The 13,933-nt window shown below is 45.9% G+C and overlaps 1 protein-coding gene across 4 annotated transcripts in view; it reads left to right on the top strand.

The window, feature by feature from the left end:
- LOC146042371 (uncharacterized) overlaps positions 1-9,164 on the top strand; it is a 36,598-nt gene extending 27,434 nt beyond the window's left edge. For all 4 annotated transcript variants that reach the window (XM_083162344.1, XM_083162342.1, XM_083162345.1 and 1 more), the window contains exon 4: positions 2,889-9,164. In XM_083162344.1, the coding sequence (XP_083018470.1) occupies positions 2,889-3,859 (971 nt within the window). In that variant the 3' untranslated portion in view covers positions 3,860-9,164. The remainder of the gene's footprint in view (positions 1-2,888) is intronic.
- Positions 9,165-13,933: the final 4,769 nt, after the last annotated feature.

Here is a 13,933-nt window from a genome sequence, read left to right as displayed (position 1 = left end):
TGCGACAGTTTTAGCATGACCAACTAGGAACACTGTAGCAGGGCATGCTGGGATGTGTAGTTCAACAACAGCTGGAGGGTGATATGTTCCCCATCCCTGCCATACGCCTTAACAGTGGCTTCAGTGTCCTTTGTCCTTCAACAGCTTTTGAAATCAAAATTTGGCGGCCCACTGCTCCAGTACGCCTGAGAATTCAGAGGGAAGACCCCACTGCTAGACCTGTCACTGCGTTGGGTGCAGATTAACATAACGTATACATTCCCCTTTAATTAACACTAATGAATTCAGTTTCTCCCGCTGCCGTTGTACATTTTGATGAGTATAATTGCAATCTGTTCATATTATCTGCTGCTAAATTCTACTTGGCTGCTGAACTCAATGGAGAGAGCTTGTTAATTCCAAAGTGACATTTAAACAAAGAAGTAGTTTCAAATAATTGATGTCTTTGTTTGTAAATTTCATCACTGGCACGGATGTCGCCAGAGACGACGTTTTTTTGTTTTTCCAATTATTATCAAAAGCATCACATCAGATGCAGCTAAGCAGAAGACATGGTAAAATCAGAGCACCGGTGGAATCTTTTGCTTATTTTAAAATTGCTTTGTGTACATCAAATGATAAACACGGCAGTAATTGGGCAACAGAAGAGTGACTTTGTGCAGCGAGAACCACAATACAGAGCCACATAAACCGGCAACACAGCTGGATAATCACTTTCAAATAAATATTGATGTATAACCCTTATAACGAGATTTTAGTATGGTTTAAGATCCTTAACGAGGAGGGCCCAAATGATACTTTTGCACTTGGGCCAACCACTCACAAGTTCCGCCACTGCAATGGGGGGGGGGAGGTTAGAATGCACGGCAAGGTTAGTCTACAGGGGGTTAGGGTTAGAATGCGTGGGGAGGTTAGGGTTAGACTATGGGGGAGATAGGGTTAGGCTGTGGGGGTAAGGGGTGGCTGTGGGGGAGGTTAGGATTAGAATGCGTGGGAATGTTAGGGTTAGGCTACAGGGGAGATAGCCAAAGGCTGCAGGGGAGTGTGGGGGTTAGGATGCATGGGGTGTATAGGGTTAGGATGAGGGGGAGGTTAGGGTTATGCTATGGGGTTTAGGGTCAGGCTGTGGGGAGGGGTTTTGGGTTAGGATGTGGGAGAGGGTTAGGGTTAGGCTGTGGGGAGGGGTTAGGATGTGGGAGCAGTTAGGCTGTGGGGAGGGGTTAAGATGCAGGGGAGGATAAGATTAGGCTGTGGGAAGGGGGTTTGGGTTAGTATGCAGGAGAGGTTAGGATGTGGGAGAGGTTAGGGTTAGGAGATGGTGGGGTAAGGGTTAGGCTGTGGGAGGGAGGTTAGAGAATGAATGGAGGAGGGGCTATGGTTATGTGTGGATGGAGGTTAGGGTTAGGCTTTGGTAGAGGGTGTTAGACCGCAAGGAGATGTTAGGCACTAGAGGGAGATTAAGTGTTAGGGATAGGGGACATATACTTACCAAAATGCTAGAGGACCGCAGGTCATTCGCAGAAGTGACAGAACCGGAAGACACCAGGACAAGGTAAGTCCCCACTGGACCACCAGGAGATATAAATTGGGATTTCCTTAGTGTTTAAATACACTGTGCTCCATATTTAGCTGCATTGCAGGGGAAGCTAGAAGTGTATTAGCCGGTGTACAGAACCCTTCATTGGTCCTGGAGTGGAGGAGGCTCTGCAGGCCTAACATTTCGTTGTGCCCCACAGTTCCCTCTATAGACCAGAATGGCCATAGCCAGTACATTTATGGGGGCACGCAATACGTTTTCTGATGCACAGAAAGCATTTTATTTACAAGCAATGGGAACAGTAGATTTTTCCAAAGCATTCACCAGAGGAGTCTGTGTAAATGGCCTGCACTCACACCACCAATACCCCTTTGACACCAGACTAAATTCCGGGCTGCTATCTCAGACCACTCTTGTAGTCCAACCGAGAATTTGCAGGCAGGATTCAATGTCCCGCCTGCAACGGGACGAGAAGGGGGCGTGGCTGCGAGCAGCGGCCAGTAGAAGCCAAGCTGCGGCCGGGACCTCATCACTTCCCGGCCGTTCACAAGCAGTCGGGCTCGTTCTGCTGAGATCCCCTGTTCAATGCTGTCGGGGAAGACAGCATTGAATAGGGCCCCGCAGCCATCTCCCGAGGGGAGATTGAATACCCCCCTCTGTCTCCAATTTTCTATGATGCAAAAGATAAATGATATACAGAATCTCATTGGTTGCTATGGGCAACTTCACCTCTTTTTATTTTTAGAAGCTTTTATTTTTAGAAATGTACCCCATTGTGTCTACACTCCCCATGCACTGCACATCCAGAGACTTCTCTTTTCTATATTTTTTTACTGGTCCCTTTAAATGTTTTTTTTTTCTACTCATTTGTCTGTCTCCTTGACTACAGGATTCACTGGGTAGGGATGCGGCTTTGTTTGCAGTTGCTGTTATGTTTTATTTGCCATGTGTGCTGTAAGGCCCTGCGTATGCTTCATACTGCTTAATACACAAATCGATATATGAAAAGTAATTATCCAGCTGGTGGGTGGCAAAGTGAAATGGTGGGTGGCGGAGATCACTTTCATTTGATAAAATAAGAGTCTGCGTTACCTACTTACAAAAAGAAAATATATGTTTGTTAAGAAGTCAGGGATATATGTATGAAGCAGTGATACGGGAGGAGAAGTGAGCCAGAGGAGATGTGGTCCATGGCAACCAATCAGCTGCTCTGTATAATTTTTTATTATGCAAATTATAGATGTTACTTGAGTGCTGGTTGAAATGCAGCACCATACTCCACTCATGAGATGCGAGCGATTACTTGATGCACTCAATATGTTTCTAAAGCTGCTCTTTACCCATTCTGCAGAATCATTGGCGGACAGTTCAGACACCCACTTGGCATCTGAGGAATCCCCACCAACCCCGTGTCCGGATTGTGGGCGGACTTTTCAAACGATCCGTGCAAGCAAGCTGCACCAGCGCAATCACATTGTAGATCTCTCCTATACCTGCAAGGACTGTGACCTGGCCCGGGCTGGAATTACAGCAGGGAGTGAGAGACCCTATTCCTGCTCTGAATGCGGGCGCCGCTTCTGCTGGTTGCTGGCCTTACACAGCCACCATGAGCAGCACACCGGCCGGCGTAGCTTCCAGTGCTCACAATGTGACAAGCAACTGGCCAGCCAGCCGGCCTTCCGTAGACACCAGCAGGCCCATCACAAGGATAGGGTTTGTGTCTGGTGCGGGAAAGCTTTCAGCTGCTCGACCAAACTGTCCCGACACATGCGCATCCACACTGGCGAGAGACCCTACCGATGTCCAGAGTGCCCGCAGGCCTTCACACAGCTAGAAACCCTTCGTGTCCACCAGTGGGTCCATGAGGATCCCAAACCTTATCAATGTCAAGACTGTGGGCGACGGTTTCAGGCCCAGCGCACCTTTGATAAGCACCGGAACTTGCACAGTTCTCGGAAGACTCAGGTTTGCCCCATGTGTGGTAAGACTTTCTTTTTCTCCTCCCGCTATAAGCGCCACCTACGCATCCACACGGGGGAGAGGCCCTTCCAATGCCAACAGTGCGGCAAGAGATTTAACCAGCGGTCCAATTACCAGCGGCACAGGGCGATCCATGCCGGCAACAGACCTTTCCCCTGCAGCTTTTGTGACAAAAGTTTCAGCCAAGCTTCCAACTACCGGCGGCATCTGCAGACCCACCGGAAAGAGCGGGACAGGTGGGAGCAAAAGGGGGACTATAAATGTATTGACTGCGGAGTCCGCTTTACCCACGAAGGTGGTCTCCATGCGCACTATATACAACATGCCCGGGGGGAGTTATGAACCCTGACACCCCCATCCCCCCGATCCTCCCCATCCTCATTCATGGTTCACCTGCTTGGGTGTGTTTGAGATGCCTTCAGAGACTTGAGGCAATGGGCCTGCTGCAGACCTGGTAGTAGATCTCAGAAAATCGGATTTTCGGAGATCTGCGCACACTTGAACGCTAAAACTGTGATCGCCTTGCGAACGCAATTTAAGTTCTGATGGGGGGGCGGGGCGGCAATGTGATGAGGGCAGCTACAGACCATTGGGGGTGGTCCTGATAATTTTATGGGAGCAGCGGCTGCATGTGATATCTCAAACATGGCCGGCCTGCACAGCCAGAGGACTGCCAGTCATGTGCTTGCCCTTTAGCCATGCGCCGGCAAATTTTTGTGAGCACTGTGCTGGCCCAGTACCCCCCTGCACAGCCTGGCACCGCCACTTGAACTTTTGTTAAATTTCACAAACTTAGAACTGGTTCTGAATCAGACTCTTTGTAAGGATAAGGTCAGTCCAGTTCCTACACCTAACAGATTATATTTAACCTATACCTATCTTCTGAGCTCGGTCAATGCTGCCAATGCTGATGCCAACTCATCTGAACTCAAGTAGTACTCAAGTAGAAGTAGAACTCAAGTAGGCATATGCTTGAAGCGTGACTTGTCAGTGTAAATCCACACCTGCCTGCACGGCACTACTTCTGTGACATTAAATAACACATTGGGGTAAATTAACTAAAATGAGAGTTCTATTGAACATGGGATGTTGCCCATAGCAACCAATCAAAATGTAATTCTTATTTATTCGGCACCTTCTAGAAAATAATAGATCGAATCTGATTGGTTGCTATGGGAAACATCCCATCTTGAATAGAACTCCCATCTTAGTAAATAACCAAAACAGTCGGGAGGGGGGATTAAATGAATAGCTGATATCGGGCGTGGCTGCCATAGATTCAGGCACTGTCATATACTGCATTCAAATCAAAGTTACCGGTAACTTTGGAAAGGGGGTGTGGCCAAGGGAATAGGGGCATGGCCACACCCCTTTCCTATTCAATGGACAGTTGGAGGGTATGTGTTCACTCTTTATAAAATGGTAGCACATTATTATTTATTAAGGTTTCATTTGCACTGCTATGCCATTTTGTCTGCATTTAATGTTTATATTTCTAAGTTGCAGAAAATGTTATACATAGTTAAAATGCACTGTTGTGTTATTTTAAGAATACATAACTTTATTTTTTGACCTTTTACTACAAAGGTAAAATACATGGTTCAATCTTAACCTGCATTTGCGCCGCATGAAGTGAAATTTCACTTTCCTGCTCCATTTGAACGCTGAAGCCACCTCCATTGACTTAAGGCAGTGTTGTAATGGAATTTGATGTAGAGCAAAAGGTTACAATATAAAGCACAGCATGTCAGTTAGTTATATTTGGTAGGAAATCACTGAAACCTGCAGCCTGTAGAGAGCAGCTCCAACCTTGGTAGACTTACTAGCCGATCACGCACACTCCGACGGGCACGCTGCCTCTTACAGATCTGGGGGAGAGGAAGCTTGTCTGGCAAAGCCGTCAACTCTGAGACATTATTTCCTAAGTAGCTGAGAGTTATCCTGACAAGCTCACGCTCTCTCATCAAGTGGGTGTCAATTACATTCATTTTTAAACCTATTCTTTTGAAGCATATTTATTTGATAGCTGCTTAGTGATAATAAAATTTCACCCACAGTTTTATATTGGAACAGCAGCTTCTTTTTATCACTTGTGGCATATTTCACAGTCCTTAATGTCTCCCACTTTCCTCTGCATTGCAACCAATGATTGGTATTACCACTAAATACTTACTGCGGTTGTCTGCAGTATACATAGTATGAGTGACTAGTGAGACCCAGAAGCACTGGCTACACACAGAGAGCGCCGGATCCTGGGGTGGGTGCAATGCTGAAGTTCAACATAGTGGAGTGAGGTACTGCATCTAAGTAACACCCTGTATAAATCACAACTGGAGGCTATGCCCAGACAGAGAATCTGCACCTGTCTATAGGATCACATGCCCCGAAATTGGTGCTAACACTTGCATTTGCAACCACATGGCAGGTACAGGCATAGTTGGCACCGTAAACAGTAGGAGCATGCATTGGCAGCACCAGATTAAGGGTTCCAGATGCACTAGGCTAATACACAAGTGGCCTCCCCCCTTACATTCATTATAATAATATTTTTTTTACCTATTTGCTCATTGCCAGGGGTTTTGTCCTCATTGCCAGGGATTACCTGCTCATTGCCAGGGGTTTCGTCCTTTGTGCCAGGGATTACCTGCTCATTGCCAGGGGTTTTGTGCTCATTCCCAGGGATTACCTGCGCATTGCCAGCGGTTTTGTGTTTATAGCCAGGGATTACCTGCTCATTGGCTGGGGTTTTCTGCTCATTGCCACGGGTTTTCTGCTCATTGCCAGGGATTACCTGCTTATTGCCAGGGTTTTGTGCTCATTGCCAGGGATTATCTGCTCAGTGCCAGGGTTTTTTTGCTCATTGCCAGGGGTTACCTGCTCTTTGCCAGGGATTATCTGCTCCTTGCCAGGGGTTTTGTGCTCATTGCCAGGGATTACCTGCTCATTGCCAGGGATAAAGTGCTCATTGCCAGGGACTACCTGCTCATTGCCATCATTTACGTGCTTATTGCCAGCGGTTTTGTGCTCATTGCCAGGAGTTTCATGATCATTGCCAGGGATTACTTTCTCATTGTCAGGAGTTATGTGCTTCTTGCCAGGGGTTTCCTGCTAGATGCCAGGGGTGTTGTGCTCATCGCCATGGGGTTACATGCTTGTTGCCAGGGGAATGCCCAGGATTTTCATGTGTACACAGGCCAGTGTCCGCCCCCGCCCGCCCCACACAGAGGGTCTGCACATGGGCAAATATGCACCATTGGAATTCGGCCCTGTCCGATCACTAGTGAATCACCCATCAGCCGCCATAAAATCAGCTTAAAAAAAAAAAGTTCATGTAGTCTACTATAGGTTGCATTTCTCTTCCTCTGTCAATCACCAATGACCCCGTTACTAACATCACCTGTGTAGCAGAGGCGCAGTCAATAACTTCCTCACATCTAACTTGTATATTTACTATACAGTGCAGCACTATTCAAAGTTGCTACGTCTTCAGTGCTTTCTTCCACTGGACTTGATATACCGGTAACGGTAATTCTTTCACATCCAAAACCAGGCATGTTTCGTATTCCGCCAAAGGCACTGAAAAGTTATTGATGTGCTGATCCTAGCGGTACCCACACCAAAGTATTCTTATCGGGAACGAGGGGGCTGGATAAATTCAATAGTAACGTTTTTATTGTTGGTAAATCAAGGGGTCTTCTCTGTCTTTGCCCCCCGTACGTCGTTGCTGTGATGCCTTCATTTGAATGCAGCTAGGTGAGAGCTTTACAACGGCGCGTGCCTGCAGTTATCTTGGTCTAGTGCTCCTGTATTTGGGGAAGAAAATTACAGTTTTATTTGGCTTTCATTTCTGTTCTCTAAAGAAATGGAACACTGTGTTTTGCATGGCAGGTTCACTTGAAAGCCTGAGCTTGTTTTGCTTAAAGAAATATGTGATTTGCGAAAAAATATATATTTTTCCATTATTTACCACTAAAGTGTCCTAGAGCCGCAGCGCTCAGCGATTTACTTTGTATTTCATGTGTTCTTCCAATGATACTTCTAGTATCTAAAAAGTATAAAGCAGAAAATTGTCACAAATAGGAAAGGGTGGCATTGTATACATATAAATACATAATAAAATATCAATAGGAGGTGCAAGCGGAGGAGGTGCGTGAATGCTCTGGTAGGCGCCGGAAATAAAATTGTACGCCATTAACAGGTAAAGCAGCATAATAGCAAAAATCAATTTGGGAATGAATAAAGCAAGTAGTAGTAGTAGTGTCCGGCTAAGGATCAGAAGTTTGTCAATGGATTCAGGGGCAGAAATGGGGCGTAAAGGACACACCAGGGGAGTAATGTACATTGGCAGGGCCTACTACAGGACATAAAGGAGCACAAAGGATCTAGGGATGGCCATCGTTACCATCGCCATCGATGGCAATTCTGCAACTGGCCATCGATAGTGCTAAACTATGCAATGAATGACCATCAATATTTTTAGATATCGATGGTCATCCATTGTGTTTGATTGCTTGGCCTGTGGGCCAATCAAAATACTGAGGCGGGGCATCACGGGTGTCGGGGGCGGAGCTATGCTCGATTTCCCGGCACTTTGTAAAAAAAAAAAAACACATTGTTTTGCTGTTCCATCGATGGAGGGAAACCATCTGGTTCTCCCTCATCGATGGCAAAAGTATTCGGAATCGGCCATGAACCATCGATGAGTTCGAGTCATCGATGGTCGATGGCCATCCCAAGAAGGATCCACTGGGGATTAAATGCACCCCAAATTACGTGTCACTGGTTCCTGTCAGAAATCAGCCATTTTGGATGTAAATGTTTATGTTGTGCACAGTATGCGAAAGATGTGGAAGGTGCACACTCCGTGCGAACGCACCAGAATATTGTCCTGAGCGATGTAGAGGCATTTGAAGTCACCCCGTGTGTAGCCCCATGAGATTGGACTGGAGGATACAAGACCCTGCTATGCTGCATGTAATGACTGTGTCATGATCACTATCGGAACATCTGGGCTGAACAACAGGCTGGGAAGATTTCATTAAATACTTATTATTCTGTTAATGTTACTCCTGCTCTCGTACTGACCTCTTCAGCTGCAAACTCAGTCTGTTGTGCTGGTCAGTGACTCACAGCAATGGTATTATTAATAGCACCCAACTACCTATACCAGCGTTTTACTTCAGAATCCACCCTTATCGTAGCCTCGAGGATTTTAATAAGCAAACTTCCACAAATGCAGAACTCAGTGTCAGAAGGGGCTACAGTAGAACCTCCGATCTGCTCTATAATTAATGATGGCTGAACTATGCAGGCCTTTGTGCCTTTACTTGCTACAGCTGCAAAGGATTCTGGGAGAGCCCAATGTGAGGTGATGCTGCTGCTGCGATGCCCGAAAGCAGTGTATGGGGGGGCTGAGGGGATGTATTAGTATTAAAGATGTGTTCATTGGCTCCTAAACATTAATAATTCAAATTATTGCAGGATTCTAGCTATGGAGAAAAAGGTGTTCATAGGAAAATATGTAAAAATCGGTGATGTTACACTGGTTCCAGGCTGTGTATCCGGGGTGTGGTATAAAAATACTGTAAAAGACCTTTTTGTGATGTCATCCGCATTTTATGTTGACATCATTTTGATTAGTGCATCAGGATATATGGGGCACACAGCTGTTATTTTACAGCCTGCTCAATGTAAAGCAGGGACGGGGAACCTTTGGCCCACCAACTGTTGCTGAACTACACATCCCAGCATGCACTGCTATAGTTTTGCTGTTTGGCCATGCTAACACTGTAGCAAAGCATTCTGGGATGTGTAGTTCAACAACAGCTGGAGGGCCGAAGGTTCCCCATCCCTGATGTAAAGGGTGCATTGAAACTGACTAAACTAATTAATGCTGCAAATCCAAAGTGCACCACAAGGAGGCGGAGGAGGCCATCTGCAAGCAGTGACACTGTATTCTGGTGTCTGACATGGCACACAGCAAAGATACAGACATTGTTGTGCGTTCTGCATTTGTCAGCCTTCATAAGAAATGTTTGCTGAAAGTAAATTATGATTGATGTATATCTGTACCCACAGATAGCAAGGGAGGCACTAACTGCATCCGAGGTAACTGGAGTGTGACCTGTGTACTTTCTCCATAAAGAACAGGGAATTTGTATCAATCATTGGAGAAAGAGAGAGAGAGAAAGTGGAGAGAGAGATAAAGTGCCAGGGAGTCCGTTGCTTGCTGTCAAGTTACGGTACATGGTTGCCTACCTGACCCTCTACGTGAGGGAGAAAATGCTCTGTTCCTGGGCTTCCCTGGTAATGTATAATTGCCATCACCTGTGGTGACACCTTTCTTATCAATTACCTAGCTCCCCACAGGTGATGGCAATCATACATTACCAGGGAAGTGCAGGAACAGAGCATTTTCTCCCTGAAGGAGAGGGTCAGGTAGGCAACCATGTGTTACATATTGTGGGCCAGATGCACTTAGCTTCAAAAATTGATAAAATGGAGAGTGATAAACAGCCAGCCAATCAGCTCCTACCTGCCATGTCACAGACTGGGTTTGAAAAATGTCAGACAGGAGCTGATTGGTTGATTGTTTATCACTCTCCATTTTACCACATTTTGAAGCTTAGTGCATCTGGCCCTGTGTTTGGAAATTACAGGATTGTTTTACAATAAAACATCAGAGTTAAGTTGTTGGTTTCCTCCGCTCTGCAGTGACGCGTCTTGTGTCTGCAGCTCCAGTGAATGAAGAAAATGGGCAGCCGGGGTGTGACTGGATGATGTGGATCGAAATCGTATCGAAAAGCAGAGTACTCTACTGTACAATCTATTTTTCTATTCGATATAGAGAAAACGGGAGTGCGGATTGAATGAGTCTTAAAAAGCTGCAAAATCAAAAACATGTCAAAATCGAATATGGTTACAATAGTGAGTGACTTTGTGCGCTGACACCTTCCTTCTGAAACCGTAACCGTGAGGCGTGAAAACACACGTGGATGTATATAAAAAAACGTTACTCTCCTTCTCTTACGTGTCTTCACCTCATCAGAGGCTCTCCATTATTGTAAATATGATGGAGAAGTAGAAAAATGGAAATCCGAAATAGTGTAATATTGTAGGGATAGACAAATTGATTCAACAATAGGGTAATACACAATTTTGAAAAAGACAAGGGGTAATTCAAAAATAAAAAGACCACTGAACTGTGTCACGTAATATTAAAATTGGAGGTTTACCATATAAAAACGCCTGTAGATAGATCTTTTTATCTTTAAGGTGCTAATGGTTTTCCGGATAAACCAGGCCTTCAGGTGTCTCCAAGATCGACAATGCTGGGTCCCCCTCCAGAAAGTTTCCAGGCTACTGCAACGCGTATCGGAACTACCTTGTTCCTTCCTCAGGCAGTATCCTGGAAATGAATCCTCTGGTGATATATATACCCCTCCTATAGTTCACTTCCGGGTCAAACAGACAAAACCATAATCTCCAATAAACACATATATAACTGGAGTTATATATGACGACTTCCGGCTTCCGAAAAGATGGCCGTGCGTTCCACGGGAGACTGAGTTTGCAGTCCATATGCCCCGATCTCCGTTTTCCAGTTTTAGGAGCATATTTTGGACAAATCTTAAGATGCATCTATTAGATATTTACTGCGGGACTTTGTCTATAAAGGTTTTTAAGTTATTGAATGGGGAAAACTCCAGTTATATATGTGTTTATTGGAGATTATGGTTTTGTCTGTTTGACCCGGAAGTGAACTATAGAAAGGGTATATATCACCAGAGGATTCATTTCCAGGATACTGCCTGAGAAAGGAACAAGGTAGTTCCGATACGCGTTGCAGTAGCCTGGAAACTTTCTGGAGGGGGACCCAGCATTGTCGATCTTGGAAACACCTGAAGGCCTGGTTTATCCGGAAAACCAGTAGCACCTTAAAGATAAAAAGATCTATCTACAGGCGTTTTTATCATCGCAATCTGGTAAACCTCCAATTTTAATATTACGTGACACAGTTCAGTGGTCTTTTTATTTTTGAATTACCCCTTGTCTTTTTCAAAATTGTGTATTACCCTATTGTTGAATCAATTTGTCTATCCCTACAATATTACACTATTTCGGATTTCCATTTTTCTATGTCTCCATCATATTTACAATAATGGAGAGCCTCTGATGAGGTGAAGACACGTAAGAGAAGGAGAGTAACGTTTTTTTTGTATACATCCACGTGTGTTTTCACTTAAATAGGAGAGGTGTTTTCACGCCTCACGGTTACGGTTTCAGAAGGAAGGTGTCAGCGCACAAAGTCACTCACTTATTGTAACCACATACGCTATTTCTAGTTACTAAGGGAGTAACTCTAGTGACTAGTGCTGCAGATACTAAGTTCAGCGCCACAGAGTCTAGACTCAAACCATTATTACAAAAAATGTCAAAATTGAAGCCTGTGTACACACCATAATATACCTCCCAACTGTACTGCTTTTCGCACTACTGTCCTGTTTTTTTGGGACAGTCCCACGTGTCCCGAGGTGAGGGGGCATTTGGGAGTCCTTCCTGCAGAGCGGGGAATAGACGCTGTGCAGAAGAGGGGCTGTGGGCATGGGCAGCAGCTTACACAGCGCTGGGCTTCCCCGCAAGGCCATGCCCCTAAGAAATAGGCCGTGTGAGAATCCCGATTTATCAAATATAAATGTTGGGAGGTATGCATTAATGTCCACTCCCTGTGTGGTCTTCCCAACGTTCCAAATAATGATGGGTCCTGGTGAGTATTTTATCTGGGGATGCCAATCCCGGGGTCAAGATCTGCAGGATCCCGGTATTTAGGGCATTTTTGGCCGGGATTTGAATCCCAGGATTGGAGGCTCAAATCCTCAAGATTACGGGACCAAAATGCCCATGCACATTTGATCACCTTCTACCGTGCAGTGCTGAGCACAAACAGCTCAGGTGCTGCCTGGCAACAAGGTTGTATGGCTGTAGAGGTCATGCTGTTTAGCCACACACCGGGGTTCCCACACCACCGCGTCTGCCTGGACTAACACGCCTCCTCCCCGGCCCCCCGAGTCTGCCCACAGTCACCTCGCCTCATCTCCCACCCTCCGAGTGTGCCTGGAGTCACCTTGCCCAGCTGCCCGCTGTTTACCTGCTCCTGCTCTCCCACCTCTCCTGTAGCCAGACAGGTAACAGATGCAGCAGTGGGCATATCAGGAGGCCAAACCCTGGATTGAAAAATTGGCCTCCTTAATTTTATCCCTCCCCCACCCCTCCTACAGTGTAACCCACTCCTCCCACAGCCTAACCCCAACTGCCCACCTACCTGCAGCCTAACCCTAACTGCCCCGACACACACGCACCCTAACTCGGAGCCTCCCCTAGTGCCTAACCCTAAACTAAACCCTAACTCCGGTACTTACCGTCGGGATTCTGACTGTCGGGATGCCACTGTCTGCATTCTGTCCGTAGAGAAAGATCTATACTATAATACGTTATACACCTCTTGAAGTATTACATGCTGTATGTAAATCCTTGTTTTAACTAGATAAACATAATGAAATACCCAAAAGTCAGCAATGGCCACAGAAAACCCAGACCGATATATAGCACCTAGATGTTCCTACAGATTTTAAGTTAGCCCCCGGGAATAATAGTCAAGTAGTCTCTCAGTGATGTTCCTGGTTCCAAGCAGTCATATAAAATGGATGCCACTGGTTCCTCTGATCTCCAGGGGGACCATAGTCAGGATTATGCTATATACGCACTCAGTACAGGATTAATAACAGGGCAGCCGGGTATGGTGGCCCAGATCCCCCCCCCCCCCCCCCCCCCCCCTACACACTACTTGAATGTTTTTCAGCTGGGCCACCTCAAGCCTTATCCACTGATATCCCCAATGTCATTATGGATGGTTTTAGCCTACCAGCTGGCCCCCACTATTCTCTCGCCTCCTCCCTTTGGTCGGACTCTTCCACTCATCATGATGGCCATTTTACTAACGTGGTTTTCCCGTCTTACGCCGTACCTACAATCTCTCCTCAACCAATTTATCCTCTAGAACTGAACCAAGCCTCATCATACTCACCGAGGGCGCGATGTACTTAGCCTCGAAAAGTGATAAACCACCCAATCAGCACCTAACTGTCATTTGTCAAACCCAGTCTGTAGCATGGTTGGGAGCTGATTGGCTGGTGGTTAATCACTCTCCATTTTATCACTTTTCAAGCTTAATACACCTGGCCCAGAATCTTGACTTTATGATAGGGATGGCCATCAACTATTGATGGTTTGAAGTTATTGATGGTTAATTAGCAATGGTAACTACTTTTACCATTGATAGTGGATAACCAGATGGTATCGCAACATCGATGATACAGAGCTACCGATTTTTTTCCCTTGATCCAAAGTGTCGGGATG

This window comes from Crinia signifera, chromosome 19 (assembly GCF_055691185.1).
Source record: "Crinia signifera chromosome 19, ASM5569118v1, whole genome shotgun sequence".
Lineage (NCBI taxonomy): Eukaryota > Metazoa > Chordata > Amphibia > Anura > Myobatrachidae > Crinia > Crinia signifera.
The sequence above is the reverse complement of the archived record's forward strand: the minus strand, read 5'-3'. Positions and strand labels throughout refer to the sequence as shown.